Source organism: Odocoileus virginianus, chromosome 11 (genome assembly GCF_023699985.2).
Source record: "Odocoileus virginianus isolate 20LAN1187 ecotype Illinois chromosome 11, Ovbor_1.2, whole genome shotgun sequence".
In the NCBI taxonomy this organism is placed as follows: domain Eukaryota; kingdom Metazoa; phylum Chordata; class Mammalia; order Artiodactyla; family Cervidae; genus Odocoileus; species Odocoileus virginianus.
The window spans coordinates 71141674-71165422 of NC_069684.1; the positions used below are offsets into that span (position 1 = coordinate 71141674).

General features: G+C 43.3%; 1 protein-coding gene and 1 non-coding gene across 5 annotated transcripts in view; both read left to right on the plus strand.

The window, feature by feature from the left end:
- Positions 1-608: 608 nt before the first annotated feature.
- DSTYK (dual serine/threonine and tyrosine protein kinase) overlaps positions 609-23749 on the plus strand; it is a 78705-nt gene continuing 55564 nt past the window's right edge. For 3 of the 4 annotated variants that reach the window (XR_011490439.1, XM_020891693.2, XM_020891690.2), the window contains exons 1-2: positions 609-1049; positions 22292-22677. Coding sequence is in view for 3 of the 4 variants with exons in the window: in XM_020891693.2 (XP_020747352.1) it covers positions 785-1049; positions 22292-22677 (651 nt within the window). In the remaining variant the exon portion in view is untranslated. The remainder of the gene's footprint in view (positions 1050-22291; positions 22678-23749) is intronic. The other variant, XM_020891691.2, reaches the window with a different exon arrangement.
- Positions 11194-11266, plus strand: TRNAC-GCA (transfer RNA cysteine (anticodon GCA)). Its single transcript has one exon. It is a non-coding gene; the product is annotated as a tRNA-Cys (tRNA).

The window sequence follows — 23749 nt, forward strand, 5'->3', positions numbered from 1 at the left end:
CAAGTGAACTTCAGCTTATGGCTCTTTAACGACCCAAACACACACACATCACCCACCCACCCCCAACTTTCTACACCTGAAAAAGGAAAGTCAAAAGGAGAATGCAATGCAAATATAGGAGTTTTCCTATTTCCATGAAATTTTCTGCCGGTTCCCCAGTATCTACTGTATCGGAAAGCGAGAGCCATTTAGGGTATCCATGGTTATGGTACTAGCCTCAGTCTTGTTTTCCTTTCCTTTGCTATTAAAATCTTTCGCTCTGATTTCAGTAAGGCACTCCCCTTCTGCAGGAGTCCGGGTTCTGCAGAAGCTGTCTCATTTTAGAGACACTTTTGTAGGAAGGAGGAACATGCTTTTAAAACAGGGAGAGCATGAGAACTCTGGGTGAGACTTGGGGAGAGTTATACCGGGTGTGTGCGAGTGTGTGTGTGTGTGCAGGGGTGTGTGTGTCTGGGGGGGCGGGGGCGGTTGGTAGCCTCCACAGTCTCCAGCTTTCGGAGCTCGGCCCTGGCGCAGACTACAAGTCCCAGAAGCCCCCGCAGTGACCCGGTGAGCTGCTGATCCTTCCCCTCACTCTTCCAACAGTTGAGATAAAGGTTCCGTTCAGGGCGCTCTGCGGGTTGGTTTGTTTTGAACGGCGGTGACGGAGGCTGGGAGCCCGGCCGACTGCAGGCGGGGGCGTCAGGAGGCGGATTCCTGCCGTCTTAAGCACGGGGGCGCTGGAGGAGGGGGGCCGGGCCTGAGGGCCGGGGACCGAGCGGCGGAGACAGAGCAGGCTGAGGCGATGGAGGGCGACGGGGTGCCGTGGGGCAGCGAGCCGGAGTCTGGTCCCGGCCCGGGAGGCGGCGGAGGGATCCGCGAGCTGTGCCGGGGCTTTGGTCGCTACCGCCGCTACCTGGGGCGGCTGCGGCAGAACCTGCGCGACACGCAGAAGTTCTTCCGCGACCTCAGGGGCTCGCAGCCCCGCGACTGTCTCTCCTCCCCTGCGGAGGGTGGCGAGGCCGGGCGCGGCCCTGCCGGCGATGTCGCCGCGACCGGGCTGCCGGCGGGTAAGGAGGGCAAGCGGTGACGGAGACTGGGCCGGAGAGGCGAGCCGGGGGGCGGGCCGCGCCCCTGCCCCAGAGAAACAGGCCAGGGAAGAGGCGGCAAGTGGGAGGAGGGCGGCGTGGCGGGGCCGGCCGACTGGCTCTCTGAGGTGCCGTGGGAGGGCGTCTCGGGTGGGGGAGGGGGCGCCGGGGGCCGGCCGGCGGGGCCAGGGGTGAGGGGCGCACCAGCCGGGGGTTTCAGGAGCCGGCTCGGAGGGACCGGCCGGCGGGGTCGGGAGCCGGGGGCCCCCGTTTGGAGGCGGCAGAGGTGGCGCCTAGGAAAGTTACTCTGAGTTCGGAGGTGAGCAGTTGTGCTTCGAGTCCCCGTTCAGGGATGGTGGAGTGGCGGGGGGCGGGGCGGGCGCAGGATGGGCGGTAGGCAGGGACCCTCAGGACCCCAGGAGACCAGGGGGCTGTAGTGGAGGTTGTGTGTGTGCGCGCGTGCTTGATTTTGTATGTGAAATATACGTCAATCATGAGGCAACTCTGAAGAAGTAAGGAATGTAACTCTCAATGGGGCTGGATCGCTCAAGGAAAGGATATCTTATATCTGCCACGGTATTGCCAGAGATGGCGGCTTGCGCTTATGGTAAAGTTAGGGAGGGGAAGGATCTCTCTCTTTTTTTTTGTCCTGAAATTTGACTTTTTTTGTCTTGAAACTTGACTTGATTCTCTCTGGCATGTATTAGAGACCTTAAAGCACTTAAAATCGTGCAGCGTCTTTGATCTTGCCTAATTTCTTGCTTCCTCTTAAACTGCTGTTGGTGGGAACAGGAGGGTTTGTTAACCACTTGGTCTAATTAGGAAATAACCAGTTGGATGGGAGAAAGGACTGGCGTCCCATGTAGTTAGTTACCTTGGGATAACACAGCAAAGAGTCAGTGGATTTCATTCAGTGATTCTCCAACGTGATTTTTCAATCACGTTTTCAATCTCCAACAGTGATTTTAGTGTCCTAAAACTAAAGTAAAAAATAATCTATCCTACAGATTGATTGAGTAGGTCTAGTGGGTGGGTCCTAAGAATCTAAATGCAAGCCATCCCGAAGGGATTCTGATGCAGGTGGGCCACAAACACACTTTCAGAAACAGTAATTTAGAAGCTGACGGCAAATTTGAACATGAGGTGTAGAATGCATTGAATTCTTAAACTCTTCAGAGTTCCTGTGTCAGGCCCAATATTTCCAAAGTTGCATGTTTAATATCCTAAATTTGTCTGAAACTCCAAAAATGGTGATAAAAATAAGATTCTGATTGATGATATTTCACTTAATTGGCCTGGATGTAAATAAAAGAGCTTTTATTTATCTCCTAGGATACGTGGGAGGAGAGGGATGACTAGCTCTTCTGAAGTTGTGGTTTTGACATCTCCCCAGAGATTTGCTGTTGTAGAATGGACCCATAGAGGAGATTGATTTCTGTGAAGCTGTAAGAAAACTGATTTGTGAGAAGGGCGGCTGTTTTCAGAGATGAGCCCCAGAATGTGTACTCTCACCCTTTTCCTCAGCAGTGCTTTCCGGCAGCTTTCCCTGCTCAGGTTTTCTTCTGTCTTATCTTAAAAAGCCCTCTATTGCTGTAATTTTACAGCAACTGTATATTTTAGAATTACTATTGAAAAAAAAAAAAAGTAGATTCACCTCAGAGAGATGGAGGTTTTCAAGGCACATTGGTTGACTCTTGTTTTTATTCTTTAAACGCCAACTTAAGAAATGCAAATGCACCTTTGTATTTTGCCTCATTGGCTTTTCTAGTTGACTGCATCATGAACTCATCTTTGCGTGTTTAACTCTCTACACCCTCTGGAGTCTGTTCATCCAAAGTAAAAAGTAGGGGAGGGTACAGATGACAGGACTGGGAGCCTTTTGATTTTGTTCCATAAAGTGCTTCTGTTAGTATAGAGTGGAGAGTTGGAGGTGAAAAGGAGAAATTAGAGAGGTGGCACCTACTATGTATATTTTGGGGATCTGATTTTCCCAGCCGTTTAAGTGATTGTGTTAGAAACTAGAAACCACTCCTTAAACGACAACTAATTTCTGTTCTCTCCCTTTACAGACCATCTCTTTACAAGGTCAAGTTCGTTCAAAGATTCTCAACTTTCTTCTGTGAATATTGGTTTCTGATTAATAGGAACTTGAAATGTTGAGGAAAGGAACACTCCAAGCTTAACCTCATAAACCTCCTGAAGGTTTTAATCATTGTTTCAGAATGAAAGTGTCTTCTTGGTTGGAATGTAGTATGGTATTTGATCAATTGAAGATCAAAGACTAACTAAATTTTTATTATTTCACTTTTAACCACAAAAGAGATGGGGAGAACCCCCTAAATAATGCCTCCTTCTTAATTTTGACAGTTTTTTTACTTCACTGGGGGCAGTGTAAAGAGCATATAATGTACATGTACTTGATGTTTTAGAAGTTAAAAGTAGGTGGAATAAAACTCTGAAATGAGAGTTGCTTAGCCTGTACAGGAAAAACTGAATTATAAATTGCTTTGATTCAATTCCTCCTTTAAAAAAAAAAAAAAAAGCTTTGTTTATTTATTTTTGACTGCACTGGGTCTTCATTGTGATGCCCAGACTTCTCATTGTGGCGGCTTCTTGTGTTGTGGGGGCACTCGGACTTCAGTGGCTGCGGCACATGAGCTCAGTTGTGATGCATGGGCTTAGTTGTCCCATGGCATGTGGATTCTTTCCGGACCAGGAATCAAACCCTAGCATTGGCAGGTGGATTCTTAACCACTGGACTGACAGGGAAGTCCCAGTTCCTCTTTTTCTTCCCAAATCATTGGCATTCTTTTCACTTAACTATGGGGGCTGAGAGCCTGTCTGTTGATTTACCTCTGTCACAGGGGTTCAAAGATAGTGAGATAAAGGCGTTGAGCACTTCTGGAGATAGGCAGAGTGGAGTATTGCAAAGTAGCAGAGGGAGAAGTATTTTTCTTGTTTTCTGGTCCAGTAAGAGTTCCAAGCTGTTGCAGTGTATCATAAACCTCTCGATTTTAAGAAGTTGGAATTACTCGAATATGTTCAGTTGGATGGCTCTAGTCCTTTCCTCCTGTTTCTGGTCCTTATTGAGTGACCTTACTGTGATTTGCCACAGTTTTCCTCATCTGAACATGGGGATTGTAATAATAGTAGTTGCCTCTGGGCTTGTTGGGAGTTAATATATGTGTTTAGAACAGTGCCTGGTAAGGTGCTGTGTAAGTTTTAGCTATTAAAGATGGGCGCAATAAAGGAGAGAAATGGCATGGACCTAACAGAAGCAGAAGATATTAAGAAGAGGTGGCAAGAATACACGGAAGAACTATACAAAAAAGATTTTCATGACCCAGATAACCACAATGGTGTGATCACTCACCTAGAGCCAGACATCCCGGAATGTGAAGTCAAGTGGGCCTTAGGAAGCATCACTACAAACAAAGCTAGTGGAGGTGATGGAATTCCAGTTGAGCTCTTTCAAATCATAAAAGATGATGCTATGAAAGTGCTGCACTCAATATGCCAGCAAATTTGGAAAACTCAGCAGTGGCCACAGGACTGGAAAAGGTCAGTTTTTATTCCAATCCCAAAGAAAGGCAATGCCAAAGAATGTTCAAACTACCACACAGTTGCACTCATCTCACATGCTAGTGAAGTAATGCTCAAAATTCTCCAAGCCAGGCTTCAACAGTACGTGAACCAAGAACTTCCAGATGTTCAAGCTGGATTTAGAAAGGATAGAGGAACCAGAGATCAAATTTCCAACATCTGTTGGATCATTGAGAAAGCAAGAGAGTTCCAGAAAACCACCTACTTCTGCTTTATTGACTATGCCAAAGCCTTTGACCTTGAGGATCACAACAAACTCTGGAAAATTCTTAAAGAGATGGGAATACCAGACCACCTTACCTGCCTCTTGAGAAATCTGTATGCAAGTCAAGAAGGAACAGAACCGGATGTGGAACAATAGACTGGTTTCAAATCGGGAAAGGAGTATGTCAAGGCTGTATATTGTCATCCTGCTTATTTAACTTCTATGCAGAGGACATCATTTGAAATGCTGGGCTATATGAAGCACAAGCTGGAATCAAGATTGCCAGGAGAAATATCAGTAACCTCAGATATGCAGATGACACCACCCTTATGGCAGAAAGTGAAGAGGAACTAAAGAGCCTCTTGATGAAAGTGAAAGAGGAGAATGAAAAAGTTGGCTTAAAGCTCAACATTCAGAAAGCTAAGATCATAGCATCCAGTCCCATCACTCCATGGAAAATAAGATGGGGAAACAATGGAAACAGTGACAGACTTCATTTTCTTGGGCTCCCAAATCACTGCAAATGGTGACTGCGGCCATGAAACTAAAAGACACTTACTCCTTGAAAGAAAAGCTATGACCAACCTAGACAGCATATTAAAAAGCAGAGACATTACTTTACCGACAAACGTTGTCTAGTCAAAGCTGTGGTTTTTCTGGTAGTCATGTACAGATGTGAAAGTTGGACCATAAAGAAGGCTTAGCACCAAAGAATCGATGCTTTTTGAACAGTGGTGTTGGAGAAGACTCTTGAGAGTCCCTTGGACTTCAAGGAGATCCAACCAGTCCATCCTAAAGGAAATCATTCCTGAATATTCATTGAAAGGACTGATGCTGAAGCTGAAAACTCCAGTACTTTGGCCACCTGATGCAAAGAACTGAGTCTTTGGAAAAGACCCTGATGCTGAGGGAAATTGAAGGCAGGAGGAGAAGGGGATGACAGGATGAGATGGTTGGATGGCATCAGTAACTCAGTGGACATGAGTTTGGGCAAGCTCCGGGAGTTGGTGCTGGACAGGGAAGCCTGGCATGCTGCAGTCCATGGGGTCACAAAGAGTCAGACACGACTGAGCAACTGAAGTAAACTGATTATTAGTCAATAAACATTTAAGTATCTGGTATGGGGGGTAAAGAGTCAAATAAAAACTTTGGCCTTGGATTAGTGGGGATCAGTCTTTCCATTCTGTATTTTTCTCTTAAACATAAAAATTATAGTTATCAATACTGTACACCTGTATGCTTATGTTGAATGAGAACAAAAAGGACTAAGAAAATCTGAACTTCTGCCTCTAGAAAGGTATAACCTTATCTCAACCATATGCATGTGCAACATATAAAGTAGAAAAAGAGCAGAAAGCAAAAGTTAGATTGTAAGCCTTTTAAGTAAGTTACAATTCTTAGGCTGTTACAGCTTTTTGCCTTTGGTTCATGAACAGCTTTGTTTCTCCAGCATCCTTCACCCTCCTTTGGTCACATCTGGTGTAAACTGGCTGCCAGAATTAAAAGAGAAGAAAAATGTGGTGTACCTATTGATTTAAGAAAAGCTGTTCTTAAGAAAAAGAGTTGTTCTAGTAATTTGCATTGATCTATTTGTAAGAGCTGCCTCAGCATTTCAGCATAAGCTTAGGAGAGGTGGTGCTGTAAATGTGATTTTAGTTATATTGCTTTTATTACCTTAAATGAACAAAACCCCATTTCCCCAAATATATCTAAAACTTTCACTTTCTTTGTTTTCTTCTGGCATGGAGGCAGTATATAGTAGTCAAAAGTTTCAACCACCGTTGTTGTTTGGTTTAACAAATGGGGAAAAAAAAAGAGTAGTCAATTGGGACTTCCCTGGTCATCCAGTGGTTGGACTTCCTCTATTTCAATGCAGTGGGTAGGGGTTAGATCCCTGGTCGGGAACTAAGATCCCATATGCCATGTGGCAGCACCAAAAAAAAAAAAAAAGGTAGTCAAAAGCAAGCACAGGCATTTGAATCAGATCTGAGTTCCTCTTCTAGTTCAGCCTTTTATTAACTGTGGGACTTAGGGCAAATTACTTAACCTATTATGGGCTTCCCTAGTGGCTCAGATGGTAAAGAATCTGCCTGAAATGTGGGAGACCTGGGTTCCTGGATAGGGAAGATCCCCTGGAGAAAAAAATGGCAACCCACTCCAGTATCCTTGCCTGGAGAATCCCCATGGACAGGGGAGCCTGGTGGGCTACAGTCCATGGGGTCGCAAAGAGTGGGTCATGACCGAGTGATTAAGCATAGCACTTAACCTATTGGAGTCTTGGTTTCTTCATTTGTCAGATGGGAGTAATACAGAATGCCACATCTATTTGAAATGTCCAGAACAAGCAAATTTGTAAAGACATAAAGTAGATTAATGACTTTGCCAGGGGATAGGAGTAACTGCTAATAGGTATGGGATTTCTTCCTAGGAAATAAAAATGTTTTGGAATTAGATAATGGTCAGGATTGTACAAGTTTGTGAATGTGGTGGAGACCACTAAATTGTATGGTTTAACAGAGTGAATTTTATGGTATGTAAATTTTATCTAAATAAATCAAATGGGAATGATAATGTCTGCCTCACAAAGTTGTGACATTTAGAGATCATATAAAGCACATAGCACAGGCATATGGTTAGTACTAAACACATGTGACATTTGAGTATGTGTATGTGTATGTACGTACTTGGTGAACATTAGATTAGGAGGTTGACGCATGGGGGTTGGGGGAAGAATAAAAGGAACAGAAGAATGGAATGAGGGACAGAACAATTTTGAGCTGAAGCCAGATTTAGGCCCAGGTCTCTAAGCTCCCAGTTCAGTTCTGCAACTCTTCCCTTGTTCTTTCCTGATCTGCCCATGAGACTGTAAAATGCACCCTTGCATTGGAGAGATTTTGTTACAAGTGAGTCATAACCCGGACTCTGTAGCTTGCCATGGAACGGTGTTTTACTTCAGTGGGAGATCTTATCTGATTGAGTGAGTATAGTGTGACACAACCTACTCAAGCTTCTTTTTTTTTTTTCCATTTATTTTTATTAGTTGGAGGCTAATTACTTTACAATATTGTAGTGGTTTTTGTCATACATTGACATGTATTCCAGTTTCCAGTCCCTTCCTTTCCCCTTCCTAATCTTCCTTTGCTAGGATAATCTATTTTCCATGGAATGGGGGTAGCCCACCACTAAAGAAGCTTGGATAATTCTGCCTGCTCTTGAAAGAAAAGACATTATTACCTTTAAGATGGTTATCATTTTCAACATGCTTAGTTTAGTCTTAAAAGTCATTTCTGATTTCAGTATGGTTAGTTCTTCAGCCTTGTGAGTAGCATTTAAAGAAAGCATGGATTTAAATAAAACTCAGAAGGTCTTTAAATTTTGTTTTGCTCTGTCCACTTTCCAGCATCAGCATTTATTTTTCCATGCCTTCTGTCTCACTAGGTTAAGGCAACAAAGAATCTTCTCGCAGCTCAAAAGCAATCTTTTGAAAATAAAGCCTCAAAAAATGTTATTGAAGTAAATTTCACCTTAAACCTATTGCTCAGTTCCTATAGGCTTTAGACATACAGATCATGCTTGTATTTATTTATTTGTATGATAACTATGAATATATTTGTCTTATCTCACCTGCTAGACTGTGAATTCTTAATGGTAAAGATGTGTTTTACTCATCTTTGTATCCCTGCAATGCCTGCTGTAGTATATAACAGACAAATTAGTATCTGTTAAATCATTTCCATGTCTGGTTGATTACTGGAATGATGTATTTTTCCACTTCAGAAGGACATTTTTCCCCCATGAAGGATACACTATTTTGTATATTTGCCCACATTTTCCTGTCTGGGTCCCTAAAAAAGAGCAATAATAAGCATTTGATAGATGACTAATTAGGCTAGAGCTGCCAGTATCCCAAAGAATGAGTTTTGTGTTGCAAATAATTAGTTGCATGCAATATCAGAGCTTCACCATGATATAGGAAATAAGTCCTTAATATTCATTCACTCAGCAAATCTTTATTAATACCTAACTCTATACTGGGTTCAGGACACTCAATAGTGAAGCACTGTCCAATTAATTGATGTTTTTATTTTTAAGTTGAGGTTATGAAAGAAAGAAGGGTTAGCATTTCATTGTGTACTCTCTGAAGAATTTCTTACACATTGGGGTCTCCCGCTTAGCCATCAGTCTTTGAGGGCATAAGGATAAGGCATATGAGAAGTTCTAAGATTAAATGGTATTGACAAAAACAGGAGTTGAGATGCTTCACTAACTTTGACAGCACAGGAGAATTAGCCCCAGTCTATCTTTGATGGAGTAACTATAATTGTCTTGTTTGCATGGTTCAAAAGAAGAATGCATTCATGAAGATTGTGGTTAGAGTGTCTTTCATCTTCATCAGAGCTTACAGGGGAGCCGATGTGAAGAGTGTGAGGTGTGTGGGTGGATGTTTTTTCTCTAACAGTTTTAAGATCTGAGGTGAACTTGCTGTTTACTTCTTGTAGGAAAATAGTTCACCTCCAGGGATGGTCCAGGGAATTTGAAACGCGTCGTTCATATTAATAACAAGAGTGTAGAGTCCTTGTGAAAGATACAGCTTTTCTTTCATGCCTCTCAGATGTCTGGAGTCTCCTGTAGGATTTTTGGTCTAAGCGTAGGCCACCCCATGCTTGAAGATTGACTGCATTCTTTGCCAAGTGGGGAGTCTGGTAATCTTGGGGTTCCTGGAACTTGATTCTTTAACAGAACAGATGTAGCAGTGACTGAGATATGTGCTCCCTTGCTTAAATCAGCCTCTCTGAGAGTCTTCTCCTAATATTCCTCCAAAAGATTGAAGGCAGGAGGAAAAGGGGACGACAGATGTTTGGATGTCATCACCAACTTGATGGACATGAGTTTGAGAAAGCTCTGGGAGTTGGTGATGGACAGGGAAGCATAGCGTGTAGCAGTCCATGGGGTCACAAAGAGTTGGACAGGACTGAGCGACTGGACTGCACCAAATATTCCTCCAAAGGACAAATGAAAACTCTGTGAAGGAAAGTTGGTCAGAGCATGGGGCCTCTGAATTCCCTGTGGGCCCCTGGTTGAATTTCATATCATGTGCGGTACCTTCTTCTGTGGTGTTTAGTAGGCAGTGTGAGTGGTTTGAATGTATCCCCAGCCTGGGGTGCCATGTGGCTGTGGGAACCTTTTGACCACAAGTCTTTGAAGTTGGGCTTTATAATGTGTTTCTGTTCTATGGGGTGGTGTTCTCTGGGCAGGGAGATGGGAAGTAGAGCTTGAGGGATTGTTTTGCTTTTCACTTGTTTTATATAAGGCATCAAAACTATCCCAAAGAATAATGAAGCTTATGTATTCATAAAAGCCTTTGATTGTTTAAAAAAAAGCCTCTTAAAAAATGCTTTTATCACTTTAATTTTACTCAGATATAAAAAAGGTCTAATTTTAGCTTCATCAGATTAAAACTTGAGTGTGTTATTTATGCCAGACAGTTTTTACCCTTTCTGGGTCATATAATGGAAGAGAATTACATTTCCCAGGATTGTTTTGGTGAAGCCAAATTTTCCAAACTAGAGAGACTTAAGTAAGGCTGTATCATAAAAGCAACTAGGTAATGAGACTAATTTGAGTAAAAGCTCTGTGTTTATTCAAATCAGAGGGAGAGTAATTAAACCAATATGGAGTTTACTTTTTAGGAATATTCTATATTATATACTCTACCCATAACTTTTAATGGGGGCTTCCCTTGTGGCTCAAGATGGTAAAGAATTTGTCTGCAATGCAGGAGACGCGAGTTTGATTCCTGGGTTGGGGAGATCCCCTCAAAGAGGATGGCTGCCCTCTGCAGTATTCTTGCCTGGAGAATTCCATGAACAGAGGAGCCTGGTGGGCTACAGTCCATGGGGTCGCAAAGAGCCAGAAATGACTGAACGACTAACATATACGTAACTTTTAATGTTATGGAGATATGTAGGGGCAAGGAAGGCAGGAAGAACATGGGGGAAACAGCTAGTAGGAGAGAAGTCATTCTTTTGGCATGTAAGAACCCCCTGGGAAGACCTGTTTCAGTTTCTCCTGATGGAAGAGTCGCACTTCTCTGCTGCCTCTTACTCCATGAAGAGAAGTGCAGAAATTCTGCTACTGCAGCTTGGAAACATAGTTTGTTGGCATATGATACCGAGGAGGCCTGAGCTGCAGTGGAGGTGTGTTCCCTACTGCTGAGTAATCAGAAGGCCACTGCAGGCAGTACAAGCTCGAGCTGCTTCTGGAGGCTTATTGTTCAGTGAACTGGGTGGTTATAGGTTACTTTGATCAAAATGGGCTTCCCTGGTAGCTCAGACGGTAGAGCGTCCGCCTGCAATGTGGGAGACCTGGGTTCAATCCCCAGGTCAGGAAGATCCCCTGGAGTAGGAAATGGCAACCCACTCCAGTACTCTTGCCTGGAAAATTCCATGGATGGAGGAGACTGGTAGGCTACAGTCCATAGAGTTGCAAAGAGTCGGACACTACTGAGCAACTTCAGTGGTTCATCAGAGTATCCTGAACTGGAGAGGGTATTTTGTCTACCCCTGCTTAGTCTTAAAGACTTGGGTTCTAAATCTGATCCTGACTACTTACTTACATGAGTGCCTTGGACTTCCCAGACTCAGAACTGGCATCAGTAAACCATCCCTGGAAGATTGAGGAGACAGAAAGTAATGTACAGAGCAGAAGTGGGGACAGTGAAGAAACTTCTTGTTTAAATTCTGCTGTTACTGTATATAATATACTTTCTTCCTGCTGGGTTTTTTTTTTTTGGTGAGTAGAATTCTGTCTCTTAATCTCTTTTCTCTGAGATCCAGACCTGGATATATTTTGTTGGTTATCCTTTTGGCTTATTTTTAAAATTATTTTGGAATAATTTCAAGTTTATGTAAATGTCACTGGAGCTACTAAAAAGAGCTCTCATACCCATGCCATGCAGGCTCCCCAGTTGTTAAGATTTTACTGCATTTGCCCCATCACCCAGTTTCTGTTTCTATTATATGTATATATTTTTGTGAACCTTGTGAAAATGAGCTCTCAAAAGCTAGATAGCTCTTATCTCCTCTGAACACTTGCAGTGTACATTTCTCCCAAACAAGGACATGCTTTTACATATTAGCATTTGCTCTTGTTCACCCGCTTGGTTATGTCCCACTCTTTGCGACCCCATGGACTGAAGCTCTCCAGGCTTCCCTGTCCTTCAGTATTTCCCAGAGTTTGCTCAAACTCACGTCCATTGAATCGATGAAGCTATCCAACCATCTCATCTTCTCTCGCCCTCTTCTGCCCTCAACCTTTCCCAGCATCAGGGTCTTTTCCAATGAGTCGGCTTTTTGCATTACATGGCCAAAGTGCTTCAGCTTCAGCATCAGTCCTTCCAGTGAATATTCAGGATTGATTTCCTTTAGGATTGACTGGTTTGATCTCCTTGCTGTGCAAGGGACTCTCAAGAGTCTTCTCCAGTGCAATTCAAAAGCATCAGTTCTTCAGCACTCAGGCTTCTTTATGGTCCAACTCTCACATCTGTACAACTCTCACATCTGGAAAAACCATAGCTTTGACTATATGGACCTTTGTCAGCAAAGTGATATCTCTGCTTTTTAGTACTCCCTCTAGGTTTGTCATAGCTTTCCTTCCAAGAAGCAAGTGTCCTTTAATTTCATGGCTGCAGTTACCATCTGCAGTGATTTGGGAGCGCGCGAAAAAATCTGTCACTGCTTGCATTTTTTCCCCATCTATTTGCTATGAAGTGATGGGACCAGATGCCATGATCTTTGCTTTTTGAATGTTGAATTTTAAGCCAGCTTTTTCACTCTCCTCTTTCACCTTCATCAAAAGGCTCTTTAGTTCCTCTTCACTTTCTGCCATTAGAGTGGTATCATCTAATATTTGAGGTTGTTGATATTTCTCCCAGCTTATCTTGATTCCAGTTTGTGATTCATTGAACTTGGCATTTTGCATGATGTATCTGGATATAAGTTAAATAACCAGGGTGAAAATTTACAGCCTTGTCATACTCCTTTCGTAATTTTGAACCAGTCCTTCGTTCCATGTCCTATTCTAACTCTTGGTTCCTGATCTGCATACTGGTTCTTAGGAAACAGATAAGGTGGTCTGGTATTCCCATCTCTTTGAGAGTTTTTCACAGTTTGCTGTGATCCACATAGTCAGAGGCTTTCACTGTGATCCAACAAATGTTGGCAATTTGATCTCTGGTTTCTCTGCCTTTTTTAAATCCAGCTTATATATCTGGAAGTTTTCGGTTCGTGTGTTGCTGAAGCCTAACTTGAAGGATTTTGAGCATAACCTTACGTTTCAGCATGCAGCTCCCTAAATCAGGAAATCAACAATGAGTCAGTACTACCATTCAGTCTACAGACCCCATTTAAGTTTTGCCAACTTTTCCAATAATGTCTTTTTCTTTTTTATCCAGGATCCTGTCCAGGAGCACGTTGCATTTCGTTGTTAATGTCTCTTCAGACTCACTCACTGTGGACAGTCTTTCGGCCTTTCCCTGGCATTTATATCTTTGACAGGTTTAAAAAGCAGGCTTTACATTCTATGGGATGACCCTTAGCCTGGATTGAGCTGTTTCCTTGTGAGTAAACTCAGGTCATGAGCTCTCAGCAGGATCAGGCACAGAAATGATGTGATGTACAGTCATTACCAGGGGTACATGATGTCTTTCATCCACTGTTTTTAGATGTTAAACTTGATATCTGGTCATGTCAGTGCCCTTTACATTTCTTTACCTTTAAGTCACTGTTCTTCCTTTTCCAATTGATTAGTCTTTTGTGGGAAGGTGTTCTAAGATTTCAATGATAATCTTGTTCCTGAAGATACCTCCTACCACTGGACCTAGTGTCCATTGACAATACCCACCTGCCTCAGTTGAAGGAAATGGCACCCCACTCCAGTACTCTCGCCTGGAAAATCCCATGGACAGAGGAGCCTGTTGGGCTGCAGTCTGTGGGGTTGCAAAGAGTTGGCACGACCTAGCACAGGCACAAGCACCTGCCTCGGTGGTTTTTCTAACCTGTGTTTCTTCTGTATGTCTTAGTATTTGGGATGGAAGAGTGTTCCTTTTCCACTGTTTGTTTATTGTTTATACCAATGTGGACTTCTGAATTTTTTCAATGGATTTTAATTTCTTCTTATTATTTAAAAAATTTTTTCATGCTTAAATTGTCCCAAGTCTGGTCAGTAAGCCCTGCTTTGGGCTGCTTCCTGTGTCTCTTTAACACATTCCCACCATTGGATCATTCTTAATGGTTAGTAGCTGAAAGATGCCTTCCCTCAGTGAAGCATGCGGTTGGCTTCCTGAAGAGCTGCTTCTACCTCTGCATCCCATAAATCACAGCTTCAGCTGCCTTTCTGTTCCCTCTGCAGCGTGGCCAGCCTCAGGAGCAGCTTCTCCTGGAATGGAACTTGTCAGCAGGCTGCTGAGTGCAGTCTCTCGGCTTCACGTGGCTCCCAGGAGATACAGGTCTTTGGCTTGGTAGTGGCGGTGTTAGTCCTCTTTCCAGGTGCAGTCCAGTCTGCTTTTCGAACCCTATTCAGGGTCTTAACATGGGCCCCAGGTAGGATAGCTTGAATGATGTTTCTTCCTGCTTGACTTCCAGCTGCCAAGAGCGTTGGCTACTTGAGTATGTTTCCGTCGCTCATCTTCAAAAACCATCCGTTTCGAGCAAAGTGCCTTGTATTACTTGATCCTGACAATTCTGAAACCCAGACTACCTAAGCATGTGTTTTCCTTAAATGGGAATACCTCCTCTATAATTCAGAATCGTTTAAATTTAGCTGAAGGTCAGAGAGCTTGTTTGGAAATGATAAATGTTTCTTGGCAGAATTATTTCTCTCTCAACTCCTGGGGGTTTTTGTAGCTCAGTACTTTGAAGCTTGTAGTAGAATTGACTGTAGTAGAAGGACTGATTTATTTCTCAACTTAGGATTTGTTCTTTACTCTTGGCACATGTAGTTAATAGGAAATAAAACATCACTACTTATTTGTGGATATGCAACTTTGTGTCACTGATTACTTCAGTGACTTACAAAATCTTTTGTATTTCAGTCACTTACAGAGAGGACTTCAAGTTCAGTATTAAAGGTGACGTAAAAAAATTTTACCAAAGGAGGGAAATCCTTGAATATCAGGAACAAGTACCGCCGTAGTAACTCTGCTGAGACCTGAATTGACGCTGAAGCCCTTTCAACCTTAGGAGTTGCAAGAATAGGAAGCAAAGATAGAGTTCTACTTCATTCACTCCATACGGCACCTCCCCTCTTTGGCCGTGGACTGTGCCTTACTCTGGCCTTCACTCATACCATTGATTGGGGTAGAAAACAGGCATGAAGGAGAGCGTGCTGCTCTAAATCCACCACAGTAAGTCCCCTCCCTACACATCCTGTTCCGGGAGTGCGTTCGTAAGTCCAGTTTATTTGTAAGTCCAACAAAGCTAGCCTAGGTACCCAACTAACACAATTGGCTATATAGTACTTTAATACGTCTATATAATACTTTTCACACAATACATAAAAAACAAACAAAAAATAAGTCATTTTTGACAGGTAAAAACCATTCAGTTTTATTAATATATATTCATTTCACATATAGTCGAAATAAAACCTTTTACAATTCATTGTGTTGATTAAAATGCAGATTACAGGCTCTCAGAAACATTTTATGTGACTTAATGATGATTATGATTTGTGTGATTTACAAAATGGAGGTTAATCATTTAGTAAGCATGGATGTACATTAATTACAAGTAGAAAAGTCATTTTTAATGTTACAGTACAGTATGTTGAAAAGTATGGTACAGCAGCTGGCATACAGGGGCTGGCATCGAGTGAATAGGCGAAAAGACTTGCTGACTGGAGGAGGGAGAGGAGGGGGGAGATGGTGGAGCCGAGGATCGTCAGCAACAGGAGACAGAGAACAAACTGCAGTTCACTCACACCTGATGATTGTGGCACAGGTTCTGGTTTCTTGCTGGATTCTATTCTATCTACCCTCTTGAAAAAACGACCCAGTGATGTCTGGATAGTAGCTCCTTTCCTTATCATAGATGACACAGTAGCAGCGGTTTGCATTCTGAAGGGCTGCTGCAATCTTCATGTGCAGATATGTTTGGTTCCCATGCCTCAGAAACTGACAGTGCCTCCTCAGATAGAACTAACATATGAGGCTGGACGTGCAAATACCTGTTATCTTTGACAGTTTGCAACTTGAAGTTTTGTATGTAGGGGATTTGCTGTACTCTAAAAACAATCTAAACAAAGTACTTGCCCTAATGGATCACTAGATACATCAGTTGTTGCTAGCATTACTTCCCGCCACTCTACCTTAACATCAACCCAAAGGGAGATGAGAGGAATAACAAGTTTCTCTGAAAAGTACTTACTTTTTTTTTTTTTTTTTTTTATAAGAAAAGGGACTCTAAGAGCTCTTAGGTAGAATAACATTTTTAAAAAGTGTTCACCACCTAGTGGTAATACTGTCTTTTCCCCCTAGGCTTTATTCCCCATGGTCTTGGGCAGTTTTCATAAGGAATCTCTCAGTCTGTTTTTAATTGGGGTCCTGCAACTACTAAGTTGTGTTAGGCCCCACATTGGGAGAAAGTGTGGTTGGGGTGTAGGGGAGGAAAAATTCCCGCTCTTCGCTCTTGTTATCTCCACCTGGGCCTAAGAACTAAACTGACATTAGACAGATAAACAGGAGAAGAGCATTAATACATTGTTGAATTTTATCTGTAGGTGGGAGTCCTCAGAAAAGAATGAAGACCCAAAGAAACAGAGTTGTGCTTTTGTGTACTGAATTAGACAAAGAGAAGTAAAGTAGGAAAAGGTGACAGGGCAGTTAACGGTGGGGGAGTAACTAGCAAGATGCTGGTTAGTGTAACAAGGCTTATTTGTACAGATTTTTCTTGACCTCGACTCCAGTAATAAGGATGTTGCTTTCCTCTGTTATAGGGGGGACATCTTCCCAGTGAGGGTTTTATTTTTTGCTTTCAGGAAGAGAAAAGGGAGGTCAGAGTGCCCTTCTCATACCTGCTGTTTGTTCAGTGCCTTTAGCTCAAAATCATCCTTATGCCAAAGAGGCCTTTTGGGGGATGGTATATTCTGCCACCCTTCAGGGACATTGTTCACCATGAAGTATTCACCTGGCCCCCTGATACCTAGGAACAGCTCCTGCTGTGCCCTCAATAAATAGAGAAACATGGCTTCTTTTTTGTTCTGTTGTACCTTTTAAGTCATTGCTTCCTCCCCTGTAAATGAGGATAATAATAGTTTGTGTCTGGTAGTATTGTGAGCATTAAATGAGATGAGGCAAATAAAATGATGTACTTAGAATATATTATTAAATATAATTTTATTATTATATCATAATAATAAATATTATAGTAAATATTATTGTGGGGGAGGAAAAATAATTTTCCCTCTACCCATCTAGATTTTTGGCTGAGACTTGTCTTTTATAAAAAGACAGACTAATGAGGGAAAAACGACAGATGTGTACAGATGGGAGCTCCCCAGGAGAAACTAAGTAACTCCTAAATGGCGTGTGCCAATACCTTCAATATTGTCTCTAGCTCAAGATAAAACACACTGGGGTGGGGTGAGGTGGGGGGAAGTTATGGGTGGTTATCAGGAAAAGCACAATAAACAAGGGTAAGGTTGTTAGGCAGTTTTAAGTGATTGTCTTCTGCATTGATAAGAGTTCGTAGACATTTTGAGTCCTCCTCTTCCTGAAACTGGAGGAATATACCCTTACAAATGGGAGATTTCCCTTTTAACTATAAATGTCTGTTAGAAAAAGTAACTTCTCAGTTTTCAGAGCTTCACCTGTGTCTGCTGTTTCTTAAAAATAACCTCAAAATAGTATGTCAAAGAGGCATATTTTGGGATGATATATTTTGTTCCCCTTCATTATCTGAAACAGATAACACAAAATGCATTGCTGCTTAGCTGCTCCTTCTTGTATTTGAAACATTTGTTTAGAAGTAACCCAAACCAAGATAATCTGTATTTAAGAATCATAAAGGAAAAAAAAAAGTCTTGGCTTTTAAGACAATTTGCTTTGAATTTTCCTGCAGTCAGAGTTGGCAGGGTTAATGTGTTCCAGCTGAGAGGCGGTGCTGTTACCTTCTGGCAGTCCCATATGCAGATGCTGTTATATTAATTACAGAAGAAAACCTGATTAACTCAAAAATCCTTTAACTGTCAGTGAAGCAGCTGCTTTAGCTCTGAAACAGGTTTTCTTCCTCCTCCCTCCTGTCATTCTCCCGTTTTTCATCTCTTATTTAGAGAACTGCTGAGACTGGGGAGGCCCTCAGAGGCCCCCCCCCCCCCCCTTGCCCCCTCACCTTTTGATCTGCAGCTGTAGCTGTCCAGGGGAGCTCTCCTAATTAATTTCACCTGTAGTTGAAAAACAACCAGACCAACAGCCTAGCCCCCTCAGTTATTTTTCTTTCAACAGTTAAAACCTGATGGAATCCTGGAATTTTGGAACTGGAAAGGATGTTAAAGATGATCTAATCCAGCTCCCTAGTTCACAGATGGGAAATCCGAGGCTGAGAGAAACAAGTGGATTGCCAGAGTCACAGGGCCAGTCAGCGGTGAGGCCCCGGCTGGTGCTCCGTCCACCGCCTGCTGTGGTCTGCCCTCACCAGACTATTTGCCAAGGGGAGCGAGGAATGGAACCGTCTAGTTTCAGCTTCATTTCTCTCCATGCTCTCGTTCAAATCTTGTAGACACATTGAAAAGCAATGAAAAAACTAAAGATTAGTGGGAGAAGCAAAGAGCTTGGATAATGACATATTGAAGACCAAATGCAGATATCCATATTGAAGATCTTTTCTCTGTCCAGTAAGTTGCATACACAACCCTAGCAAAGCGCCTGGAGATGAAAATTCGAACTGGACTCACTGTCAGCCCCCTCTCCTATTGCACTGGCCTACAGTTGTTTGACTCCAGCGAGTTTATTTATAGTGACTGTTTCTGTCACTGCAGAGATGGGGGTGTGATACTTTGGGTCAGATGAATAATGAATGTGTCTGCCCTGGTTTTGGCCAGTGCCACATGGTTTACTGGTTTTCCTATAGTCTCAGAGGTGTTGAGATCTCTCCCTTTGGTCCTGAAAAATGGTTGGTTAGTTTTCGTTCTCTGCTACCCACTCTCCTGACAACAGCAGTAGTCACAAAACTCATTTAGACTCACTGTTGTTATTATGGACCAGCTTTTGTTATGGGCCCTGTGAAGGGTGTCAGTATGAGCTTACTTAGACAGCCACCTGAGATCTGAGGAGGACTGGGAGGAGAGAGAGATAGAAAATATAGGTAAGAGCGGATCTAGCAGGAGCCCTCATGCTCAGGCAGAGCCTGGTTGGTAAATCCTGCTGCTGAATGGGGAGGTCTTGTTCTGTTGCCCACCTCTGCTCTCCATGTTGAGATGAAGGGCATTGTCAGGAATGACGGTTGCTCCTATACTATTCATGTTACTGGACTGTTCATCATATTACTGGATTTTTCTGAGTACTTAGTAGAGCCCCTTATGACTTTCTGTAGACAGTTCTCAATGGTAAATAAATGGTAAATAAATTCTTACACAGAGAAAGCAAACAGATAACAAAACACTCACTATTTTTTAGTCATTGTGTTGGGTGTTGAGGATACAGAGAGAAATATGATGGTTCTTCCTGCCTTTGGTAATTATAAACATACGACTAGAATAGTCTGAAGAGGTGAGCAAGATTTGCCATCCCAAAATGTGTCTCTTTGGTATGAGAATTACTTTAGGCTGTTTGTTTTAAAGAAACAAAAAGTTTAGCAAGAGTTTTTATCTTCCTTACCTTAACTGCCTAAATGAATTTATATAGAGGGCCTATCACCAGAGCTAGCTACAGTGTAGTATGAACCAGGTGTAATAGTCGGGGGTCAAAATCGTCTCTATGTCCAGTTGTTCCTGGATGGCCCAGCAAACATTTGTTTACCAAACATTTATTCTCTCCATTCTTCTGTGAATTGCCTTGTTTCCCTTTGAAGACCCTGCCCCCTGCCCCCTCTCTTTAGTCCAGGATAACATATGTATCTCATTTAACCTGTCTTTAGAATCTCTCATGTTCAGATTCCTCATGTGTATGTAATTAAATTTCATTTTCTGCTGTTAATCTTTCTCATGTCAATTTAACTCTTAGACCCAGCCAGAGGAAACTAAAAGGGTAGAGGAAAATTGTTTTCCCTCCCTGACAACTGTAGTAAATGCTGTTTAGTTGTCAGTGAGGTATGGAGGGCCTCAGGACTCCACACTTACTGAGTGGTCACACACACAAGGGGCTGTGTCCCCTTGCTTTTTGTAAGTCAGAAATTAGACCGGTTGTCTAGTGCTCTTCCCTCGTGCTTGATAATGCCTCTCATAGAGTTGGGCCCTCGGTTAACGTTTTGCTGTCTCCTCTCTTTCCCAGGAGAATAGATTTCCGTGTTTGGTGTCTGGTGGTGCTGGTGTGCGTGTGCTGACCAGGTGATGTACTTAGCAGGCAGACATGAAAGGGGGGGCTTAATGAAGTCCATAAAGGGGTCTGAGTGAAAGCCAACTTCTTTAAACCTTTTGGTGCCATTTGTTGGAGAGAAAATTTAAAAGAGTGAGTTTGTAGCAGGATAGGTAGAGTTGGGGGCTTCCCTGGTGGCTCAGTCAGTAAAGAGACCACTTGCAATGCAGGAGACCTGGGTTTGATCCCTGTGTTGGGAAGATCCCCTGAAGAAGGAATAGGCTACCCACTCCAGTATTCTTGGGATTCCCTGGTGGCTTAGATGGTAAAGAATCTTCCTGCAATGTGGAAGACCTGGGTTCAATCCTGGGTTGGGAAGATCCCCTGGATGAGGGCATGACAGCCCCCTCCAGTATTCTTGCCTGGAGAATCCCATGGACAGAGGAGCCTGGCAGGCTACAGTCCTTGGGGTTGTACAGAGTTGGACATGACTAGGGGGACGCATGCAGGTAGTCAGAAGTAGGACAACCTTGTAAATGAATCTGGCCTCTCTTGCTTCAATTACATAAACAAAATAAACAGTTTATGCATGATTTAATGCAGCTTATGGTTAAATGACTAAAGCAAGTACTGTTTCAGTTGGTGCCACCCTAAATTTTAATGAAGATGTATGTATTTGGCTTCAAATACAGATCGGCTTTCTAACAGCCTAAGAACTGTGTGTCTGTGCCTTTCTGAGGAAACACGAAGTTGCCTGAATCTTAGACTTGGGCAGGCACTGTCACTGAACAAGTTGAGGAGTGATTGAGTTCGGAATTGGAGAGTTCCAGTCAACAAATTTCTGGTTCCTTTTCCCAAACAGAAGCTCTCATACTTTAGGAAGCTTTTTGTTTTCTCTTGAGTGTTATTTGATCTGTTTTGTGGAAGCTTGCAGTATAGATGAGTGTATCCTGAAAGGCTATTTCTGAGATAACATCAAATCTTCCTTGATTTGCTTGGATTTTATCCTAACAGGTAGTCCTTTCCCCTTTTTCTTACTCAGGATCTTGTCTTCCATAAACTGAAAGAATATGATTTGATTAGAGATAGTGATCTTAATTAAGCATTCAGTGTTTTAAGAAAACAAATGACTTGGCAGCTGGGATGCTGTTACCAGCTATCAGAGAAATGAACTGGAAAAGATTCTATGCTTATGCACACTCAAATAACATTTTATTTCAATGTATGTGTGTTAAAAGACTACACACATTTAGTTTTAATAAAATATGTTATAAATAACGAAAATAAACGGAAACTGCATGTGATAGAGTCATTTTAAAGAAACTTTCTGTGTTCAAGTGTTAGGTTTTGTGTCACAAGGAAGATTTTTATTTTGACTTGTGTTCAGTCCTTGCGGGCTTCTGAGGGAACACAGTGGTAAAGAATCCCCAGGTATTCTTGGCTTGAAAATTTCATGGATGGGGAGACTGGCAAGCTACAGTCCATGATGTCGCAAAGAGTCGTACATGTCTGAGCATTAATGCATGCATTCAGTCCTTGGACTCACATCCCAGTAGCGTAGTCTTTTCTGGTTTTGTCAGTTTAATGTCCTTTGATGGAGTCCTTGTAAACTCCTTAGGCTGTCCCTCCACTGATTGAAACCGGGTCGGGAAGGGCACATTAGGTCACTGTCACCTTTCTGGAAAGAAAGAACTGCTCTGGGGGTGAGCCAGAGAGGGGAATCCTATGTGATATTTGAGAAACTTTCTCTGACTGGGATGTTTTTCTGGTTATCTCCTTCAACCAAGAGCTTCCTAGAAGTTTCTTTTCTAGGAGGCTGACATCTAATGGGGTCTCTGTGTCAGTCTCTGTCTACCCCTCCTCACTCTTCTCTCTGTACTCCTTTCTCCTTCCACCCCTGTCCCTGCCCAGGCCAGCTGAGCTGCATTTCCTTCCCACCCAAGGAAGAGAAGCGCCTCCAGCAGATGGTGGACTGCCTGCCCTGCGTCTTGATCCTCGGCCAGGACTGTAATGTCAAGTGCCAGCTGTTGAACCTGCTCTTGGGGGTGCAGGTGCTTCCCACCAACAAGCTGGGCGGTGAGAACTGTAAGCTTCGGCGACTCCGCTTCACCTATGGGAATCAGACTCGGGTCAGCCTGGCGCTCCCTGGCCAGTATGAACTAGTGCACACGCTGGTTGCTCACCAGGGCAACTGGGAGACCATCCCTGAGGAGGACCTGGAGGTCCAAGAGGACAGTGAGGACGCTGCCCATGTTTTAGCCGAACTGGAGGTGACGATGCACCATGCTCTCTTACAGGTACCAATCTCGTCCTTACACAGTTGCACTCATAGGTACCAGCTTTCATTGTAGCTGAGCTTTCTCAGAAAGTAATTTGGCAATGTGTCCTGTGGGCTCTGAGCATTGGCAGGTGGAGTCAAAGGGAGCTGAAAACCAGAGAAGACTGTGGCAGTGCCCCTCCCTGCCTCTGCTGCTGCAAGGCCCTGGGCAGTTGGTGTGATCCCTTTCTAAGCTGAAGAATATGACACTTACGTCTCAGCCTGCCTTTACAGAAAGAGGATCAGGGTTAGAAATCCCTTTTCATTTCTTAGCAGGAAGGCTTGGCTAGAATTGTCTCTAGCCCTCCCTTTCTAAAAGGAACAATCATATGATTGATGTTCTTAGAGAGTTGAGAACAAGTGAAGAACTTCTGAGTTTTTCCTTAGATCTGCCATCATTTACTAAGACAGGTCATGTCTCCTACTTTCCAAGGGACTTCAGAACATGAGGACAGATCTGGCTCAAAGAGGTATGGAGATGTATTACCTGAAGAATATGTCTGTTTCTCTCTTGAAGTAAACTCCCACAGAGAACACAGGTCTTGTGGCATTTCCCAAAAGACGATACAATTTGTCTGGTGTTTATAGCTCTGCCTGGGAAGGACTGTCCCTTGTGCAGGGCTTCCCTGGCTGCTTCACAGCTAGGACTGGGCTACTTTATCAGGCCAGAGGGTGAGAGGCAGAGGGTGTGAGTGTGCCAGGAAAGTGGGGCTGGGCAGGGAGGGTGCCTGTGTCAGGGATCTGGAGCTGGCAGGAATAAAAGAAGCTGACATGCTCAGAACAGAGGCTTCGTCTCCTTGCTGAGCTGTGCCGGGAAGGAGGGGCTGGTTGGGCAGGGCTTGGAGAGCAGTTTCTTCTCCGCTTCACCGACTCCTGTTCCAGAAGGCTTGGCGTCTCAGTCAGTGAGCAAGGCCTTCGATGGTGGCTTTGGCCTATGGTTCTCTGGAAGTAGACACTGTCGTCTCGTTTCCTTCCAGAGCCCGGTTATCTTTGATCTCAATAAATGCCGGAGGGGTTTGGTATACAGGCCAGCACTTTCCCTCAGCTCAGTG